Source organism: Cladophialophora immunda (assembly GCF_000835495.1).
Source record: "Cladophialophora immunda strain CBS 83496 unplaced genomic scaffold supercont1.3, whole genome shotgun sequence".
NCBI lineage: Eukaryota > Fungi > Ascomycota > Eurotiomycetes > Chaetothyriales > Herpotrichiellaceae > Cladophialophora > Cladophialophora immunda.
In genome coordinates this window covers 5,978,514-5,999,374 of record NW_015622543.1, presented here as the reverse complement: position 1 = coordinate 5,999,374, position 20,861 = coordinate 5,978,514, and the positions used below count along the sequence as shown (strand labels likewise).

Here is a 20,861-nt window from a genome sequence, read left to right as displayed (position 1 = left end):
CCTTATCAAGAATTTCCAAGAGCTTGTTCCACACATCCACCACCGTCTGGGGGTCTTGGTTCGTGTACTCGCCCCAAAAGAGACCCGACAAGCTGACGTTCTTCACAAGCAGTCGGTTTGTCGGGATCTTCTCGATTTCGCCGGCGGCAAACCCGATGACACATAACCTCCCGTCCCATCGAATGCATTTGAGTGACTGTGAGATCATACCGACAGGGTCCAGAACGACATCAACACCGCGATTATTGGGTGTACAGCGACGAGCCTCCGACGCCCAATCGCCATTGGAGTCGACAACATACGAGGCGCCAAATCGTTTCGTGATCTCGCGTTTCTTTTCTGTGTCGGCCGATGCAATGACTTTCATACCCAATGCATTGGATATAGTCACCGCCGCAAGGCCTACACCTCCGCCAGCACCATGTATGAGTACATAGTCACCTGCAGTTGATCAATGTCAGTATAATGCAATTTTAATCAGGTAAAAAGATGTCTTCATTTACCTTTTTTTGCCTGCGCTCTCAGCATCAGGGCCGCGTAAGCCGTCGGTACAGTGTAGAACAGACTGCTTGCTTCCACGTAACTCCATCCCTTAGGAACGAGTCTGAGATTTTCTTCAGGTGCCTGGATCATCGTTGCAAACGCGCCCAGGCCAGCGCCGAATACCCGATCACCCTTTTGGAACTTTGCCCTGGTGCTACGGGTGGGGGTCGCCAAAATCTCGCCCGAGAACTCATTGCCCGCTATCCACGGGAACGGCGGCTTTTGCTGGTGTTTTCCTTGGATCTGTAAGACATCGAAAAAGTTGATGGCGGCAGCGTGAATCCGGATGAGATACTTGTCAGGATCCGGACTTAAGTCGGGAAGCTCGACAATCCTCAGATCGTCTATACCTGTGGCAAGCTTTTCGAGCTGATAGGCCCTCATGCTTGTAAATTGCGCGATGAAGAGTGAGGAAAGGAAAGATAATGGACTTGGAATGGCTATCAGGTCAGCGACGCGTTCTGGAATTGGCTGAGATTCATTGTGATATTGCTACACTCGCGCACATAGCCGGAATTCTTATGGAACTTGGTCCCCGCTTCGGCAAACATTCGCCGAGTTGGTCTGGACATGGCGTGGGAAAAGTGGGTTTCAAGGCAAGGACCATGATCACCACAGACCTCGAGACTCAAGAATTTCTGACACAGAAATTCCCATGCCTCGGTTGAACCTGGCCTTGGCCCGATGACGGTCTTCGTTCTGGATGTACAGCCAGCTAATACAAGAGCGTCATAGCTCTAACCATATCACCACTTTCGCGGAATAGCAAAATCCAGGCAAGAATAACTTCACCCACGGGAGATACTTAGAATTCATTGATACTTCAATTCAGGCGAAACGAGATAGTCAACCAAAGAAATACTCGGGAATGACTTAGAACATCGTTTTCGTACAATTTTAATTTCGTTCAATGCTTAGGAGAATCTAAACATACTTAATTTAGCTAGTGTCTACTTCCCCGTATTATGGATTCGTCTATTATTGCTATTCTAGATCTCGCCGCCGCTTGACATCGCCACCGCCTATTTAGTATAACCAACCTGAGTATAAATCACTAAACATCTTGTCGTTTACAAATCAGGTAGGAAGCCTTATTACCTAGCCCCGACTAGCTATTACAACACGGCCTGAAGTATAGCCATTCATAGCTTTTTAATGACTGTATGGAGACGGTAGATAGAACATCCTCTAATTTCTGTAGCCTTACTTTCGTAGCGAATATTTGTCTCAGGGAAACAGTATATTTAAGTGATAACTAAGGCTAAAAAGTATTTGAATTATTCGAACAAAACCAAAAAGCACAATAAAAGCAAAGTCGCAGGGTCACCAATACGTCAAGTATGCATAGCTAGTTGTAGATGATGGATGACGGAGAACTGCTATTTTCCAAAGTTAAGTGATATCCTTATTATAGATTAAAATGACACCTTTGATCTAGTAGGAAATGAGCTTACTCCTGTCAGACTGTGCCACCTGGTTTTAAATCAGGGCCGCTCCTGCCTTGCGCTCCCGCATCTTGGACCGTACAAATCACGCACCCAGTAAAGCCTGCTTAGCTGCGCGACAGCACAGATTTCATGACGGCCAACAACTTCTCAGGACTGTCATTCTCCCATTGCTGACTCCTCCATGCAATGAAGAAATCCGGCCTAACGACAACACATCCTGACTCGGCAACGCCCCTAATCCTAGCCCAGTCAAGGTAGCGATCTTCATATTCCTGCCGAAATCCAATGGAGTAGACTTTAAACGGTACGCTGAGCTCGCTCGAGACCTTTGCAGCCGCGGGGCGCCAGCCATCACCACCAATCCCCGTGAACAGGGTAAAGTGGGCCTTGCCAGCGAGATCGTAGGTCGATACCGCTTTTGAGGGGATAGTCTTGCTGAGCCAGACGTGTGGTACGCGGGCGCCGGGGTATGTCGTTGGGTGGTAGTGCTCGAGTGGATCAGAGTCGAAGGTGGGCTGAGGTCCCTGGTCGGATTTGTGTACTGCTGATGATGTGTACCGTTGGTTCATTTCGATACCCAGGCCGTGTTCTTCACGGTTGATCATCCGTAGCGCGGCCTGTAGATCGGCACGGCGCTTACGACCCCGTTCTGAGTCTTCTTTTAGGATGTTGAATGCTTCTACTCGCGCGGCAACCGTCGGTTCCATATTACCTAGCACTTCCCAGATCTTTTTGTGGTTGCGGAGTGATGCGTTTGCCCTTGAACCAAAAATATCAGCTTGTCGGCCAGAGATGCTGACCTGTATGATAAAACTCACTGCGTGACAACATCGAGACCAACTGGCTGGCGCTCAATACTGTAACTGTCTAGCAAACTGCTTCCAGCAATTCCTACCCCGTAAAGTCAGCTCATCTTGGAAGAGTTACATACGTCTGTGAATTCTGAAGACTGCTTACCTCTGTCGACGAACGCGACTTTCCATGCCAGATTGTGTGCGTCTTGGATGCAAGTGTTAGACCCTAGTCCGTGATTCGGCGGATGTCGGTGCACGGCGTCGCCCAAGCAATAAACGTTGCCTTTTGAATATGCCTCAGCCGCTGTCTCATTGATCATCCAGGTCGAAATGCCCTTGATTTTTACCTCGACGGTATCGTCACCAATAAATTCGTGCACGCGTTTGACGTATTCTGCCGGGCTTCGCTGTTTTCTCTCGGCGCCGAAGGTAGGGAAAATAATACAAAGCCATTCGTGCCAGGGCTTCACCATTCGAATGCACCCGATCCAGGCATAGTCTGGGTGCTCCTTGTCGGGCGTTAAGAGCCAGTGCAGATTTCCCATGCGGTTCTCCATGAGATGTGCCATATCGGCCTCCATTAGAATGTTGATGGCATATCCCTGGTCTGGACGCTTGATCATCGGAATCTCAAGGTGCCTCATGATAGGGCTGCGCGCCCCATCCGCACCGAATAGATACCGCGACCGGACTCGATAGTCTTGGCCAGTCACCTTGTCGTGGAGGGTGGTTGTAACGCCCTTCTCGTCAGGTTCTTGCACAAACGAGACAAACTTGGTGTCCCATCTACATTTGAACCCGTTCATAGTCGCGTACCGTATGAGTATTGGCTCAAGCAGAGTTTGAGGAAGATCCAGTGGGTCTGAAGGGCTGGCGAGTTCATAATCGCCCTACAAAGTGCGGTTAGAGTTGCTACTGGCCACCTGATAACGTATTGAATCCACACCTTTCGCCTTGGGTCATTACCCCAGGAATATATGCGTGCATACTCCTCGCCAGCCATACTGTTAGACCAACGGGTGTGTACCATCGTGTCTCCAGCCGTTCCAACTTGGTAGCACTCCTTGTCGACTCCAATATCTCGGAGACAGTCTTATCTACAGTCAGAGCATTGCCGCTAATTTCAATCCGAAATGCATTTTTCTCACCTATTGCTGCCATATTGGTGATATGAGCTCGTGGTGTGTCTGCATTGCTGGGATCCTGGCTCACGATCAAGCCAGTCAAGCCTAATAGGTCGCAATGAGTTTGACGTCCGTGTGAGCAAATATGCCATTTGCACCCACCGTGCTGCGTAAGGAAGCATGCTAATGAAGCTCCCGCTGGACCGGTACCAACAATCAGGTAGTCTGTGTAGACATCGGCACCAGGCTGATTGCTATGGGCTCCATTGACGATGTTTTCATTTACCCCGTTCATTTGAGACATATTGCAGTGTTGTCGTCAACGTGGCCGTGCGGAGGTTGACGTTGTGTCTTTCAGAGCCAATCGCAGGTTCCAGTTGGAGAGGTATATACCTCACCTTGACCCGGCACTTTTATAGATGATGAAGTTAACATCTACCGCGATCAGAAGACCAAGTATGGGCTCCCACATCTACCCCATGGCTTCTTGCTGCCAGCATACGAGGTAGGCTTGTGTGTTAATGACGGAAGGCGTATTCGTAGCTAAGTGGCTTGTTCCTGCCGAGGCAAGTAACTACCCCAAACTCTAAAAGGTGAGCTCAAGTAATTTTTCAAGGCCTCAAAAGTCCTAGCTCACAATTCCGCCGCTTGGCGCAAGTGTGATGTAGTTAATCCTCGCTCGCTCTTTGCGCTGGAAAAGCAGCCCGGCTCCTTCGTTCATCCGAGAATGGAGACATTCGGAAGTGGAGATGGGGTAGGGCCCCGGAAATCTTGGGGTCAGCAGGCATGGCCTCCGGAACCCCATCCCATCTGACATGAAATCAATGCTGCTTTTGGTGGGATCGATCTTACTAAGCCATGGCTATCGACTTTTAGACAGATGCATGAGTCGAAAGGCTCTAAGTCATTCATGCAGACCAACGGCGGATTTCAACCAATATGAATCCGGCTTTTCACCCGAACGTTATGGCAAAATCAGAGAACCACATGAGGATTCCACGCTGTACCTGAACAATGGGCCTGCAGAATGAATCACCTTTTCATGAGCCTGTCAAGGGTATTCGTCATCTCCCTACAACATGGCCATGGAAGCTTTGCGATCTCGTCCCTGTACATACCGAGTACCTTCAAGCTGCCGTATTTCTGTCCTGTTGCTGGTCTTGAGCACAGCTTCTTCCACGCCACTAACGCCGAGAGAAATAGGATGACCGGGAGCCAGATAGGCAAATTCCGCGCCGGTGTTTGCAAATGCTCATCACATTTATCCAGGACTAGCCATGCAAAGTCCATAGCTTTGTCTGGGATGTCAATTTGTTCCATGTGTAGCGACGAATTGCGTTGACTTTCACTCAATGTTGGCGCCTTTCCATAGCCGACCAAATGAGGAAGTCTCCCGAGTTCGGGGCACGTCAGCTGGAGTTTGACAAAGTAGTAAAAGGCAATGATATCAGTGCCAACATGGGGTTGGAAATACTGCTCCCAGCGACAAAGGGCAGCTAAAAAGTCAGCGCTGAGGCGAGAGTATTCTGACTGGGAGGTTAAGGGGACGTAAGGGTTTCTTGGCAACATGCGGTTGCTTGACGACTTATCAGCAGCGCTGACATGGGAATCGGTGTAGAAGGATATCGAGAGATGGCATCGTTGCATATAAATGATGTCGCTTAGGAGCACGGTAAGTAATAGGAGGCCATCTTCTCGACTTCGAACGTCTTCTGGCAAAGCATAGCCATGCGTGAGCGAGTTATACAGGGTGCGAAACTGATGATTCGACGATGGCATTTTTATGAAAAGCTCAGTCCTCGAAAAGTGGGGGGCCAGCCCATAATGTAATGCGTGGATGGTATCGATCAGAAGCAAATAGCTCAGAAGAGAACTGTATGCAATTAGTGTCTAGCCTGTGCGAATTGCTCGTCGTCCACTCTACCTTTTTCTGCTGACATCTTTCTCCGGCATATCCGACGAAGAATACAGCGGCGAACAGCCCTCGGGAAGGTGTAACCGTCTGGAGATCTGCAACTCGTCAATGCCATTGGTAATGCAGGTCGGTTGAGGGCCTATAACGACTCACAGTGACAACATTGCAAAGAAGAACAGAGGACATCCTCTGATACGCCTGGTCCGTGGACAAAACGCCATAAGTAATTAGGAGCGAGGCCTGGAATAATTGGACCATCAGTCAATCATGGAGACCCATGTCTAGAATTGATCAGGTGGAAAAGGGGAAAGGGAGTGGGATTAGACCTTACGGCTATCACAGCCTCTAACATTCGAGCTTCACGGTTGTCGACTTCTAGCATAACGGACCACAATCTCGCACCAGCAACAAATAATCCTGCCGCGACCTCGGCTTGATCAGTACCATTTGCGATGGTATAGGCACCCGCGTTGTACGCTGGAGCTGACGCGGCCGCTCCCAGACATGCAATCGCATACTGCAGATAGGGAGGAAGTGGGTTTGAAGGCCAGTTTGCAATATCGACAGCATCTGTGAAGATGTGATTGAACGATGTGAAGAATAACTCTTGGAGCCGCTCCATTTGATCTTCTGACAGGATGGTTGGGACTTCAGACAACATGACCACCGGATATGTGTAGGCTCTGACCGAGTTCTGTTTTTCTGCGACTCAGAGAAAGTCCACCCATAGGAAAGGATCTTTGGTGCGCTTACCTCGTCCACGTGCTCTGCGCCATCTATCACTGAGTCGGCGTCATGCAAGGCGTCGCCCTCGGCACCCTCAGTGTGCAACAGTGCAGCCCGGAAACGGTCCAGGAAAGTTATAGCGGGGCTTTCATTCGCATCGTGCACATCCCATCGAGTTGGATGACGTTCGCCTGGCCACTGCCGTGAGCTAGAGAACCTCACCTCTGGACCTGCTTTGGGTTGTTCTGCGGCCATATTGGGCAAGAATCTCCTGAAGAATACAGATCTACCAAATTTAGAGATGGGATGATTGGGGACATTCCCAGTAAGGGGTGTTGTGGCCAACCATGTGAATGAACTAGCCAGGCGCGCGTTCTTGGTTTTATATTCAAGGTCAGATGCTGCCCTTTGTATCCGTGCCAAGTTCAGCTTTGGCCTAGCCAAATATAGAGTTTTTCCGACGCTGTTTTGAACACTCTTGGCCCGAGGTTGTGCGCTGACCCATGCATCCTCGTCTCCCCTTTTGCCTCACTGCAAGTTCTTGTTCATAGGTGCGTTGCCTGCCGGTTAAACGCGCCTGGCGCTGAACCGTGGAGGCGCACTGTGAAAACTTCGAGAAGACCCCGGATTTTACAAGTTCCCCCGGTTCCACACCCGTTACTTACAAGCGATTCCAATTCAAAAAGGCGCGCCGAGCTTTTGGCTATGGCCGGTATGAGTATTATGTCCCCAGGGGCCACGCGACAAGACAAGAAGGTGCGTATATAGCTTGAAATGGTAGCTGAAGGGTGCGGGGCGCTGGACGATAGACATTCCGTTGTCGCGCGCATGCTGATGCTTCTTGAATTGTTACACGGAAAGCTGACGGGAATGGCAGTGTGACATCTGCTCTCGATGCTTTGCGAGGTCAGAGCACCTTGCCAGGCATCGCCGCACTCGTACGCAAAGAATGTTATTCTTGTGTCTGCCCGATGTTAACTTGTGCCCTTGATCCCAGATACAAAGGAGACACCATTCACTTGCCCACATTGTCGAAGGTCTTTTCAACGGTCTGATGTGAAAGCCAGCCATGTCAAAAAGTGTCCCGCGGCACCTTCGGACTATGATATGGGGGATTCAGGCAAAGATGGTTCAGCACGTAAACGTGTCCGTATTGCTTGCAATGGCTGTCGCAAGCGGAAAATGCGCTGTGACGGGAACGAACCATGCGCTCCGTGTCAGTCAACCGCATCTATCTGCCATTATAAGGCGATAACGACCTCCTCCAGGGCACCCAGTCAATCATCAAACACCGACGGTTCTACTAGAGCCTATCCAGAACAGATAGTCGACGCATTTGACAGCCGCTTGGCGGGTGATGAACCACCGGACTCGTCCCCAATGAGGATTTCGCAGTCAAACCTGAGCAATGGTACTGCTCTGAACGACAGCATGGAACTGGAGACAGCAATCGGTGTCAGCATAGAATCTGTACAAAACGCCGATTCAGGTGCGCTTTCACTACCGTTTCAAGGAGGTCCGGCCATTCCTACCTTTGACAGCGTGAATATCGAGGTTCCAGAAATGTCCATTCATCATGAAAGCCTTCTTTACCCATTCCCGGATCCGACCGGGGTCAATGAGTTCTGGCAAATGCCCTCAGTGGTTTGGCCTTGTGTTCCCAATGGCATGAGTTGCAGGCTAACCTGTCCAGAATTCCCAATTCTGGTTCGACGGATCGGACTTCACATGGAATGAAGGCTTCTTTGACTCAAGTTCGCCCCTTTTGGACCATGCACTACCATCGTCGATGCAAAGCTTGACCGCCGTGATGCAAGAGTACTTCGACCGCAAATCGAGAGCACCTTCGCCGGCATTCAACAAAGCAAGAAAGATGTGGTACTCGGCTCCGCCAAATCTAAATGACCACAACAAGGACATTGTTAAAGTGTTCCTCAAAATTTTCAAAAAGCACATACCCGAGACCTTTTCTCTCTTCAAAGACGCCGCCGTCAATTGGAAGGGCCGCGCCGAGTACACCCTTGCAATGGCAGCCACCGGAGGCTTGTTTTGCACAGTTCCTGGTAGTGCCGAAGTTGCTAAGTCAATGTACAACGATGCCCGAAGGCTGTTGCTTGCATCTGTGGGTTCCCTTCTTAGATAATGCACAGACAGCTAAACCTTATTCAGTTCAATATGAAGAATGTCCTTGATGAGCTTTCCTCAACCCTAGAGGACAAACTCGTCACAGTGAAAACGGTAAGTCTAAGATAAGGGACCAGGACATCGGCTGATACGAAAAAGTTTATCCTTCTCGAATTATACGGCCTCTGTAGCGGTGACAAAAGGAGCTACGAGTTTGTGGAAGCCTTTCATGGAAACCTGATACACGTATGTTCTCAAACATGTTGATTTCTGACAAGACTAACACATTCCAATAGTCCGTACAGGAGTATAGTCAAGCTAGTAGAACATCTGAGATGAACGACAAGAGGGACGACGATGGCGCCCGGTGAGAGCACTCCGCGACCTCCACGGAATACGTTGGATATGTACTAACCATTTGTAAGACTTCTGGAAACTTTATACATACTCGAATGTTACCGGGTCATAATTATGCAATGCCCTCCATCCTTACCATGGCACCATCCTAACTCCTTTGCCGAGTCTCCTCCTCATGGGAGTCAAATACACCAGTTGCAGCACTCGATTGCCGCGCTTGTTCGCGGTAGTCACGCAAGCGAGCCTGAAATATGCGAAAGATTTGGCCTTGCAAGGCTGTCATACTTGTTTACTTTCCTGTGGCATGCAAAATATCCCCGCCAGAACAGTTATGGCGTCGATAACGTCGTTATTGAAAGTCTTACTCTGGGCAAAAGCGACTTTGTGGAACTAGCTTGTGATTCCTGGTTGCGCTCACTCGATGAGGTCCCAGACCCCTCGCTCGTTGTTGTCTATCACATGCTGAACATTTTGCTTCACACGAATCTCGCTATTTTACAGAGCTTCGCCCACTCTGCACCTAATTCCACAGCACGGGATCCAAAGAAGAGCTTGGCTGCGCGAGAAATCTATGGATGGACACAGAGCAGGCATTACGAGATCGCACAATGGCATGCTGAAAATATGCTCTCCTCGATCGAAGGAGCATTCGTGACTTCATTGAACAAGGCCGAGGCAGCAAACTCGCAACAGCCTTCGTCACGTTCAGCATTCTCGACCACAGAACCACGGCGGTTACCATTCGAAGCACCCCATGTTCCATATGCGGTGTACTATGCGACACTTGTACTTTGGACCGGCGCGGCAACTGAAGAGACTCCCGGGCTATCTTCTGTATCGGCTCAAGCTTTGATTGCTCGCGGTGAACGGATTTTGTTCTTGCACAAAGTGCACATTGCACAGCTACTGGCTCGTGTCTTGAATGAGATTAAATAAGGCTCGAGCATCGCAGAAAGCAATGGCTTCTTTGATCCTTTATTTCAAAGCGCTGATTGTACACCGGAAGCTGTTTCGGACAACAGTCACAGACCTCTTCCAAGGTCCGAAGTATTGTGCGGATGACTTTTTTTCGGGGCTATGCAACCACCCATTCCGGAGCCGACGGGAATTACAGCGAACTGTCTGCTTCCGGTAGCAGCCAACATTCTCTGTACTTGGTGAATAAGACGGCTTTGCTATCATCATCAGTCCTAGCCACATGATGTGGGGCAGTTTGGGGTACCGACTCTGACGCGGCCCATGGGAGTCTTGAAAGATACCCAATCGCTTTCCTTCTGGCAACCCCCGGCTGGATCGATATTACCCGTGCTCTCGATGCTTAAGATCTACCGATTCATGCACACAGTTGATGTGCCCGTCAATGTTGCTTTGCATACTGCATATATAAATCTGACAAACTGCAAGCCACAAGTCACTACTCGCAATAAACCAAAAATGCCGAACAAGTTGCGAGATGATCTTCACAAGATCGACACCAACTCTTTTGACTACATCTACGAAGAGAATGCTACGGTCCAGCTAAACGGCGGGCGTGGCATTGTCCGATGCAATATATTCCGGCCAAAGGCGGCCGAAGGAACAAAATTCCCTGTTCTGGTAACATATGGACCGTATGGCAAGGACGTCCACTACTCGGTGTGAGTCACCATCTTCTGTACATACAAAGTGGGCTCTAGATTGCTCACAGCCGAAACTAGGTTTCACGCTGCATCGTTTGCAGAGGTTCCGGAAGAACACCACTCACCACATTCAGCATGGGAGACACCTGATCCTGGATATTGGACTCGACACGAATATGCAATCGTACGAGCCGATGAGGTTGGTCTTGGTCAGTCACCTGGTGTGCTCAACACGATGTCCAGAGATACGAGCCTGTGTTTCGCGGATGTGATTGAATGGGCAGCCTCTCAGCCATGGTCTTCCGGAAAGGTTGGTCTTCTCGGAATCAGCTACTACGCGGGTAGCCAGTGGCGAGTTGCGGCGCGACGGCCTCGTGGCCTTGCCTGTATAGTGCCCTGGGAGGGAATGAGCGACTATTACCGCGACCGCTGCCGTCACGGCGGCATCTTGTCAAACACCTTCATTGACTTCTGGTGGAACCGACAAGTGAGTGTTTGACCTTCTGCGAGCCTTTCGTCGCTGACCATCTTTCCTACTTAGGTCATTGTCAACCAATACGGGCGGCCCGGGAGAGCTGCACGAAAATGGGGCCCAGATACCATCGAAGGTACTTTGGAGGAGGTCGAACTTCGCGCCAACTGCCATGACCAGAACGTGGATAATGTTAACAACCATTTCCTCGATGACGACTACTATGCGAGCAAAGACTATAATCTGTCGGACATAGAGGTGCCCTTGCTCTCTGTCGGAAACTGGGGCGGCATTCTCCTCCACCTTCGAGGCAATGTTGAAGGGTTCCTAAATGCAGGGTCAAAGCATAAGTACCTCCGATTTATCACTGGTCGTCACGACCTTCCATTCTATACTAAGGAATACGTGGACATGCAACGAAGTTTCTTGGACGCCTTCCTCAAGGGACACGACCCTCTGGGATGGTCAGATGACAAGCTACCAAAGGTTGGGTATAGGGCCAGAACAGGTGATGTTGGTTTCAATGACGCTGCCGCCGAGAGTGCTTATTCTACTCGGTACGCAAAGGACTGGCCAATCCCCGGAACGCAGTATACGCACTACTACTTGACGCCTAGCCAAGGTCTGATCGGGTCTCCCCCCACGGGGAAGGCTTGTAGGCTGTCCTACAAGGCTTTGGGAGATCTCAACAATCAACATCTTATCCAGTTTACTAGTGAGCCGTTCAACCAGGAGACTGAGTTCACAGGCCATCCCGTGGCACATTTGAATGTGTCGGTTACTGCAGCTGAAGGTTCGACATGCAAGCCGAGCGATATCGACCTCTTTATCACAATCCGACATTTGAATTCCCATGGTAAAGAGATCCTATATACAGGTACAGTTGGAGATCCAGTCCCTGTAACCAAAGGCTGGCTGCGAGTCAGTCTGCGAAAGACCAACGATAAAAGCCCGAGGCATAAGCCATGGCACCCTCATCGTGAATATCTCTCAACTGATCGTGCACCGCTTCTCCCCGGACAGGTTTATCCTGTGGACGTGGAGATCTGGCCGACCAACGTGGTTATGGCGCCTGGAGATCGTCTGGTGCTAGAGATATCATCGGGCGACACTCAAGGTGCAGGCTTGTTTGAGCATAATTCAAAAGATGATCGGGATGATGCGACTTTTGGTGGTGTGAATCATGTTCACTTTGGGGAGGAGTATGAGAACTGGTTGTCGATGCCTTTGATTCCAGCTGGCCAAGCATCAGATTAAACCGATACCAACCTTGATAAGTTTTATTGGCAAGACATAAAAAAGATATAAGAATTGTAGCCTATATTGAGCCACCCCAAAATCTCTCCTCTGCAGCCCCGAGTCCGAAAACGTGTAGCGTTCCAGATGTACGCTGTCATACCGAGAAGCCCATGATATGGTCAATATTCACCCCTCTCGCACAACACATCCTTCTACCACTCTCCCCCGATTTTGTATCTCATGATACTGTTATCCCACTTCCCAACAGTCGCGCGCCATAATCGATTGAGGCTCTGTATTATCACTGATATATCAGTTACTTTCCTGATTGGGATCGCACCCTCGCAGTTAGACTGGTAAGACTGGGAAAGATTCTTGTGTACCCCATAAGTCCAAACCCCTGTGAACATGATCATAACCATTGTAGCTTCGCCACGATCTAGGCCCGCAGGGCGGTCAGAGACTCGATGTGAGCGGCTTGACAGCCGATATGGAGGCACTCTTCGCCAGTCTGATGGCCAATTCAAATTGGGTTGTGAGACAGGTTCTTCGATAAGTTGATTTTGTGTCTGGTCTGTAGGGGGCTCCGAGGTCTCGTCGCTACCAGTTCGGTGAATGTCGTACGCAAGAAGTGTTTCACGAACCGTAGTGGGTTCTACAGTCGTCTCCGTACTGCTCATATTGATCTGGGGAAGAAAGAACGAGTAAGCCAATTGAGGCTTGCAGCGAGAGGCACAGCAACCACAGTGTCTCTTCTAAGAAATCAACGAACCTGCAACAATTGGAGCAGTCGTCAAGTCCACCATCTGCACCAGGTCAAACAGTGCCTCCAGGAGACCGCGGCGCCATGGTTGGGCGACCTCTCCAGCGGGTGTCAATGGGGAAATCTACGTTCTGGCGTGGTTCGTGCTTGGGGGATATCCACTCCATCCTCATTCCGGGGCGCCCTTGGGCCCCCATGTTCGCCGATCCTCCCACTCGCCGCTGCGGAACCCCCTTTCGGAACAAGGGCACGGAACCTCAAGCGGCAGCTAATTGCCAGACTTACTCATTATGTATGCGAACCCATTATTCACCAGAAGCAGGCGTGTCCCTGTTTAGACTTCATTGTAGCGAGCACACAATTGCGCGACTTCGACATAATCGACCTATGTCCTTTGAAAATGATATTCAAAATGGCAAGCGATTCTTTTTCTCGTATAGAGATATCTAGCATCGAGGGCCGAGCCCAGTCGACTCGGCTTCGTCAGAAACTGTTCCATTCTCTCCACGCAGCATTGAGATCGTCGGAGAAATCCATTGAGGATGCGATCCTGGCGGACAGTGAAATCACCCAGGTCGACGCCAATCTTGAGTATACGCTCGCCATTTCGGAATTGCGCACGCACTATGCTTCCCTCGATCTTGGAAAAGACCTAAAAGCTCAACGAGCATCAGAGAACCTCGAGGCGACGACGAGCGTTGGTATTGTGTATGTCATTCCTGCGAAGCAAAACCTGTTCTATTCCGTCATCTCAGCTCTTACTGCGGCGCTGGCAGCTGGGAACTGTGTAGTTGTCGAGGTATGTCAGTTCTCGTTCTGGACAAATCTTCAGCAAGTTATTCTAGTCTCATCTCTGACTCAGAACACATTCAGCTACCTCTTACACTTACCGAAGTCTCTGGTGTGCTACGCAAGATCCTACCCTCAGCACTAGATGCGGATATTTTCGCCATCAGCAGCGCAAGACCGTCAGAGGATTTCCTCGCAAAATGTCACGTTTTGGCACAGTCCGGAGACGAAGAACTATCCCGGGCGGATGGCATACAGGCGACGGCGTCACCGAAGGTTGTGGCGGTCGCGGATAGAACTGCAAAAATTCCTGAGGTAGCCACAGCAATCGGTCTGTCCAAAATGTTGTTCAATGGCCGCTCTGTCTACGCACCGGACGTTGTTCTCGTGAATGAGTTTGTTGCCGATGACTTCCTCTATCACCTTGTCCAGGTAGTTACTTCGTCGTTGGCGACCGAGACTTCTTCAAGATCACAACATCTGTCAAAAGTACAGCCGGATGGTCACACGAAAATGTTAAGGGAGTTCGAGAACAGCGAAGGCGTAAGAATGATTATATCAAGTTCAAACGGTAGCATAATTGAGGTCAAGGACAGGTAAGCACAACATATTTTGGACGTTAGGCTCAGCGCTAACGTGCTATGGATGATAGGACAAAGCTCCTTGTTGGACGCCGGACGGATAATCGAACAATCATCGTCACCCGTATTACAAGCTTGGATGATGCCATCGACCTTTGTAACAGGTATGTATCCTATTCTTCTCGCATTGCCTGCCGAGTACACATTATCGGTTGGAACTGGCTGATATAATATCCTTTGTTACCAGCTTCGGGACCACCTTGGAAGCGAACTATGTCTTTGCAGCACCGATTGAAGCAAACTACGTGACGAGATTCATCGATGCACGGCTTTCCTGTATCAATCATATTCCCACTGAGCTGCTAGGTAAGTTCCATTCGAATTTCTGCGCCGAGATCAGTGGTGCTGACAGTAAAAGTCGGCCCTTTCGCCCCCAAACACCCGACAATCGCACCCAGCCTGAGCCCCCGGTATCCCTCGACATTGTTTCGCTGTCCCCGACCACGACTGGCTCACCTTTCGGACTTGACGACTCTCAGCCATAATGCTATGCGCTCTAGATCGACCAAGGAGCTAGCATCCTGGAGTCGATCAACAATACAGCAGACGCTACCGACCATTGACCAGCACGATGGAAGGGCCATTGGTTTCTTTGACCAGGCATTTATGACGCTCGGTATCGTCATTTTCTCTGTGGTGGCTGGAGGTGCCTTCGCGGCATTTAAGATTATCCGAGAGCGGTAGGCGGTCGCTATCATCTACAAGATGGCAGATAGCCTTTAAGAAAACCTGCAAACCAGAATTTGTAATACGGATAATGTAATGTTTTGGGCTACAAAAGACACCTTTGGGCCTCGGATCTAGCCTCGGCCACAAACTGTTTAGAATCAGGTTATGCGAAACGGTTTGGATTTATCTCCGCTACATACAGTGTAAATCAGGCAGCTGCGGTAACAAATCCAAGTTGGGGCAACTTGTCAGTTTCCTGTCTCTCAGCAAACGTCTTCTCCATGTCATCCTTATACTGGCCAAACGTGAACTGCGAGTTTGCCATGTTGATGAGCTCCCACGTCTCGGCTGCCAGCACATTAGACTCCGCCTCGTCCTCAAAGTCGCCCGCTGCACCAGCCGCGAAGAGCGCCGGCATCCAATGGTCATCAGTGGCCTGGGCCTCACGGTACGCTGGGTGTTGCATAAGGCGGACCATGGCCTTTCTCAGAGCTGGGCCTCGATTCCTGGTGACCACATCCTCTGTGGCTTGTCTAAATTCGAGAGCCCAAGCTTCCGGGGGACGCTCCTGGCCCAGCGACTCTCTGTACAGCAGCATGTCCGTCCAGGCGTTGCGGTAGAGATTATGAACCGCACCGCCTGTGCCAATAAGCAAGTATCCTTCCTTTCTGAGGGGGCGTAGCGTCGCGCCGACCTTGACATGGTACCAAGGGTCATAGCGCGCGTTCATAGAGACTATAGTCACGGGCGGACACTTGGTGTCGTCCGGGAACATACGGATGAGGACCATGAAGACGTCGTGAATCCATGTGAAGTTTGGGTTGGGTCCGGCGCAGAAGCCTTCTGCCTTGAGCATGGATATACATCTCTCCGCTGTAGCTAGGTCCGGGTTTGGTTTCCAGTCCTTGTATAATGCCGGACTGGAGAAGGGACAGAAGCTCTTGCCTGGTGTTGGGTTGGTGGCCACTTCGATCCTGTCCCCAAGACAGGCCCAGTGAGCGCCCTGGTGAGGATATCAGTGCTATTCTCTGCGAGCGAAGTTTGCGATGTGAATACCTAAAGCATGTGAAGGAGGGACATACCATTATGATGATTCCTTTGACATTGTGTGCAAGAGCCTCTTTTCCGCACTTTGCCCAATACGCCCCAGATTCAGTATCGGCCTCGAGCATGCGGGTGGAGCCATGAGAAAAGAAGTGCACTGGTGTTATACCTGCTACGCTGTTAGCAGCCGCTTAATAGATACTTCACTATTAGGAAAAAAAATACCCATGGTTGCCTTTCAGGTCATGCAAAAGGACTGGGAGAGAAGAACGGTTCTGTGTCAGTGTGAGGTCAAACCGAGACAAAACAATTATCTAGGCCGCTGACGACGACATCATTACCCTTTCCGCCCTGGGTCACCGGAAATTCAAGTGGCGTTTTGTATCTGGCACTCCAGCTTGAGCAAATGATGGAGAAGCCAAACCGCCAAGAATGGGGTCCCGAGAACCCTGTTTGTTAGGAAAGGGTGTTCAATCGTTACGTTGCCGTCTTCCGAGGGGCCCCTGAAAGCCGCAGTGGAGGTATACAAACGCTAATTTCGCTTCCGGTCCATGAGATTGAGTCTTGGAAACAATAAAAGCAGCTGTGAGGCGCTCCTCGCTCCTATATTCTTGTGTATTTGACTAAGATAGCAAAAATGACTTCGCAGACACGTCTTCCAACCGAAGGTCAATTGGCCACACACCTCCCTGGATTGACAGCATTCATCACCGGCCACAAACCCTCCACAGGGGATACGACCATTCAAGAAAAGCGACCTGCAAAATGGCGCTCCATCGACAGCGGGGGCATGACCTTTCACGAGGTGTTTACCACATCTGAGTTTCCTGTCTCGATGAACAACGACGTCGACATCAAGAAACATGACGAGAGGGTCAACTCTGGAAAGATGGGCATCGTTAACCCTAGCGGGACGGTCCTAAGATTTGTCGACTTCGCTCCCGAGTTTGAGTCAATGATGCATCGGACGAGGAGTTTGGACTACGGAATTGTGATCGAGGGCTCTATCGAGCTGATCCTCGATTCCGGTGAAAGACAACTGCTGCAACGGGGCGATGTCTGCGTGCAACGTGGGACCAACCATGCCTGGAGGAATCCAAGCAAAACTGACTGGACAAGGGTTGTCTACATCTTGCAGGACTCACAGCCAGTGGAGGTGCAGGGCAAGCCGTTGAAGGAGTACCTAGGCCGCAGTGAAGGAGAGATTCCTCCTAGTGGCAACGACGACTAGTCACCAAGTTACTTCATGCGGAAACGAAGTCGTGAACTTCTGAATATTTCTGCTCAGGTTTCTTCATAATCATCCTGTAAATTGTTGACAAATCCCCTGATCTTCCTCTGTAACTTACTTTAGCGAGCTTGTGAAGGATGAGAGACGGGATGTCTATCGCGATCGTACCACCTATTGCCCCTACACAATGGTAGGGCGAAATCTGGGGCTCCGCAAACTTTTCCCCATCCCTCGTTGGTGCTACCCCTATCATGCCTTACCCCTTCAACTCAGCTCCTCAAACTCTGAATATCGAGTCACTAGTACAAGAATGGATTTTGCGCGTTTCCCACCCATTCCTGGAGCCGTCCAGACAGAAGGGCAGACGCTTGCAAGTAGACACTTATAGCGAGTACATGCAGACCTTGTTATCCTATATGTTTAGCTTCTTTCGAAGCTTGACAGCAACTTTCTAGTGAAAATTACAGACCACATAGAGTGCGCAAAAAAGGAATTCCAATGCAAATGTCGTTCTTCATTACTGCGCAGATTTGGAGCAGGGAGCTGTCTTATGAGGCGATGAACGAAGGGAAATTTCAGCTGTTGGCGCTGGCAATAGCAATCTTTGTGGTGGGCAGATTTATTCTTCAGGTAAGGTTTGGCATTATCCAAGTTATGCCAGCCGAGCTGACGACAAGTCGAGACAATCTACAACATATTTCTGCATCCTATAGCATCTGTCCCAGGACCATGGCTTGCAAAAATCTTTGGAGCTTACATGGCTCCTGCTCAAGCAGGCCTTCACAGGGCTCAGGCAAGTAACTAATCGAAGACAAGCCTCTCACTAAAGCTGAACGTAAGCTGATGGCAACGCAGACGCTGCGAAGTTTGCATGACAAGTACGGTCCCGTCGTTCGTATAGGAACCAACGAGGTTTCTATTTCTGAATGGACCGCCTACAGACAAATCTATAGCCAAAAGGGCAGTAACAAGACTCACCATTTCTATGAGGATACCAAACTTGCCGGTCCGGGAAATCTATTTACTATCACCAATAAAGAAGCGCATTCCGGACGCAGAAAACTGCAAAATCCAGCATACTCTCAACAAGCCGTCCTGGAAAACGAGGACTTTATCGCGAACAGAGCAGATATATTGGTGAGGCGTATCATGAAATCAAGGGCTGGAGGCAACTCATCCGAGCCCGTTGCTGACGTTTTCCTCCTCGATGGTCTCTTCAGTTTGGAAGTCATCTTGAAATGTGCCTTCAACCGTCATTACGTAGACTCGCCAGCAGGAGATTCTTTGACGCTGCTTAGGGCTATGGACTCTAGTGCCGTGGCAATCCAAGTTCGCGCCGCTCTCCCATTCATCACTCGTTCCCTTGGAAAGCACATTCCAGGAACTATCGGGAAGTCCTACAGAGGATGGGACGTATGGGAGTCAATGACGAGGAATCTGGTGGAACAGTTTCAACATAACGAAGCAGCTTTAGATGTGAGACAACGCTTTATGACAACACCAATGATCCTCAATGAGGACACCTATCTAGGTCGCAAAATGAACCAGGAGGAGCTCGTCGACGACATGATGGCGGTTGCCTTTGCTGGCAGCGGCACAACCTCCACAACTCTAACCTACCTGATATATTCTCTCTCCCGGGACCATAAGAGACAAGATCGTCTCAGAAAAGAGCTACAGGCCTGTAACGACTCCCTGAACGACCTCAAGGATCTGCCGTTCTTGAACGCAGTCATAAAGGAAACCATGCGTGTCTATCCTACCATTATGTCGACTTTACCCCGTGTTCTGGACGAGCCGTTGACTGTGGACAAATACGTCCTGCCAAAGGGTACTTTCGTTGGTATGCAGAACTACGTCCATCATCGCGACCCCAAATTGTATCTTCACCCAGATGAGTGGTGGCCAGAACGTTGGCTCGAGAACGGTTCAAACATTAAGGACATGAACGCGGCGCTTACTCCCTTTTCACTGGGGCCCTACAACTGCATTGGTCAAAATTTGGCCAGAGCCGAGTTGTACTTGGCTGTGAGCAAGGTCTTTAGGAAGTTACGGCTGACCGTGAACGCTGATATGACTGACTGGGACATGGAAATGGAGGATCGCTTCAACATTGCTCCGAAGGGACGGCGTTGTCTGGTGGATGTGGAGGCCCTTGATTGATCCAACACCGAGTAGTCCTTCGTACCAAGGACATTCTACTCTGACAGATCCAGATTGCTATTGTGACGAAAATATCAGTATCCATTTCGTAAGGTTTGCAAGAGTTGGGGTCTACATCAAGTTGCTCGAAAATGCTGATATCTTTCTCTTTCTTCATTAGCCGTAGACTACATCAAAATAACTTCTCACCCTGCGAGCAAACACCTATCCCATGCTTCGCCGATATATGCGGGCATTTGACTCTGAGACATAAAGATCTTATCAAGCACTCCAACGGCTCATTGACCCTAAGTACAACACGCTTCTAGATACAAGATGGGCAAAGGTAAAACAACGACTCATTGCACGGCAAGATTGGCTGTGGTCACTGCTGACGAAGTTGGTACCGTCATGTACTAGAACCACTTCAAGACCGTGGTACTCGTCATGGTAAGTCTAATCAACCGCATTCTGAGGGACACCACGCTGATAATATGCAGGCAACCCTGAGCTCGTCGTTTTTCAAGATGCTACTTCTTGTCGGCGGAGGAGCTTTCGCTCGAAGCATTACCACTGTGATCGGAGGACAAAGTCTTACCTCGTGGCCAGCGTCGGTCCTTGTCATCTTCATCGTGACGCTTTGCTCCCAATTACTCATGCCGCAGATTAGGACGATATTTTTCTTCCTCACGGTAGCCATCTGTACACTACTGCACAAAAACCCACAGCTGGGTCAGGAAATGATTCCTCGTGATTCCAAACATCCCTGGTGTCGTGGGCAGCATCTTCGTCGCCCGAGCGACGACGTTCAACATGGCCATCGGAGGCTTCTGTACTGGGGGCATCGCCTATGGAATCATGGTCACTCTTGTTGACTATGATCTCAGGAGTTTTGCCTCGCAAGTATCGCTCGGATGGCCAAGCGGCTGCCAACGCCTCGGTCGCTCTAGGATCTATCTTCTCGCTCCTCATCGGCGGGAATCTATGCCAGTGCCACCATTCCGTGTGCGGTGCTGTACAGGGTGGTTTTCGATACCGTATCGATAAGCACGATACAATACCTAGTATGGATCAGAATGTATTAGTATTTTGGTAATACTCTTGGCATTTCCGTACGCCAAGACCTAGTCACGTGCACCACATAAGCGAAAACTTTTCGCCCCCAAAATTCTTTCCTTCTACTAATCACTAACACTACCACCGCCACCGCCACTACCGCCA

The 20,861-nt window shown here is 49.9% G+C and overlaps 5 protein-coding genes across 5 annotated transcripts; 3 read left to right on the top strand and 2 right to left on the bottom strand.

The window, feature by feature from the left end:
• Window positions 1-2,095: 2,095 nt before the first annotated feature.
• On the bottom strand, window positions 2,096-6,805 carry PV07_06410 (uncharacterized protein; the record flags this gene model as incomplete). The annotated part of the gene is made up of 10 exons (XM_016393388.1): window positions 2,096-2,750; window positions 2,810-2,882; window positions 2,949-3,675; window positions 3,732-3,877; window positions 3,934-4,014; window positions 5,028-5,782; window positions 5,834-5,919; window positions 5,978-6,064; window positions 6,156-6,518; window positions 6,578-6,805. 10 exons carry the CDS (start codon window positions 6,803-6,805, stop codon window positions 2,096-2,098), a joined length of 3,201 nt encoding a protein of 1,066 aa, XP_016250907.1.
• Window positions 6,806-7,423: 618 nt separating this feature from the next.
• On the top strand, window positions 7,424-10,119 carry PV07_06409 (uncharacterized protein). The gene is made up of 7 exons (XM_016393387.1): window positions 7,424-7,488; window positions 7,548-8,194; window positions 8,244-8,672; window positions 8,720-8,788; window positions 8,834-8,920; window positions 8,971-9,041; window positions 9,100-10,119. The coding sequence occupies exons 2-7, from the start codon at window positions 7,658-7,660 to the stop codon at window positions 9,965-9,967; spliced, it is 2,061 nt and encodes a 686-aa protein (XP_016250906.1). The 5' UTR covers window positions 7,424-7,488; window positions 7,548-7,657; the 3' UTR covers window positions 9,968-10,119.
• On the top strand, window positions 10,102-12,379 carry PV07_06408 (uncharacterized protein; the record flags this gene model as incomplete). The annotated part of the gene is made up of 3 exons (XM_016393386.1): window positions 10,102-10,668; window positions 10,729-11,137; window positions 11,192-12,379. The coding sequence occupies exons 1-3, from the start codon at window positions 10,271-10,273 to the stop codon at window positions 12,377-12,379; spliced, it is 1,995 nt and encodes a 664-aa protein (XP_016250905.1). The 5' UTR covers window positions 10,102-10,270.
• Window positions 12,380-15,431: 3,052 nt separating this feature from the next.
• PV07_06407 (uncharacterized protein) lies at window positions 15,432-16,496 on the bottom strand (the record flags this gene model as incomplete). The annotated part of the gene is made up of 3 exons (XM_016393385.1): window positions 15,432-16,226; window positions 16,306-16,436; window positions 16,493-16,496. 3 exons carry the CDS (start codon window positions 16,494-16,496, stop codon window positions 15,432-15,434), a joined length of 930 nt encoding a protein of 309 aa, XP_016250904.1.
• A 408-nt stretch (window positions 16,497-16,904) lies between these two features.
• Window positions 16,905-17,498, top strand: PV07_06406 (uncharacterized protein; the record flags this gene model as incomplete). The annotated part of the gene is made up of 1 exon (XM_016393384.1): window positions 16,905-17,498. The coding sequence occupies one exon, from the start codon at window positions 16,905-16,907 to the stop codon at window positions 17,496-17,498; it is 594 nt and encodes a 197-aa protein (XP_016250903.1).
• Between the last annotated feature and the right edge of the window lie 3,363 nt (window positions 17,499-20,861).

What these genes read in the sequence shown, in the direction of transcription:
- PV07_06409 (XM_016393387.1), top strand. Translation starts at nt 7,658, where the DNA reads ATGGGGGATTCAGGCAAAGATGGTTCAGCACGTAAACGTGTCCGTATT. An exon ending in GAAGGCTGTTGCTTGCATCT is followed by an intron (nt 8,673 to 8,719) that starts GTGGGTTCCCTT and finishes AACCTTATTCAG; the next exon opens with TTCAATATGAAGAATGTCCT. An exon ending in AGGGACGACGATGGCGCCCG is followed by an intron (nt 9,042 to 9,099) that starts GTGAGAGCACTC and finishes ACCATTTGTAAG; the next exon opens with ACTTCTGGAAACTTTATACA.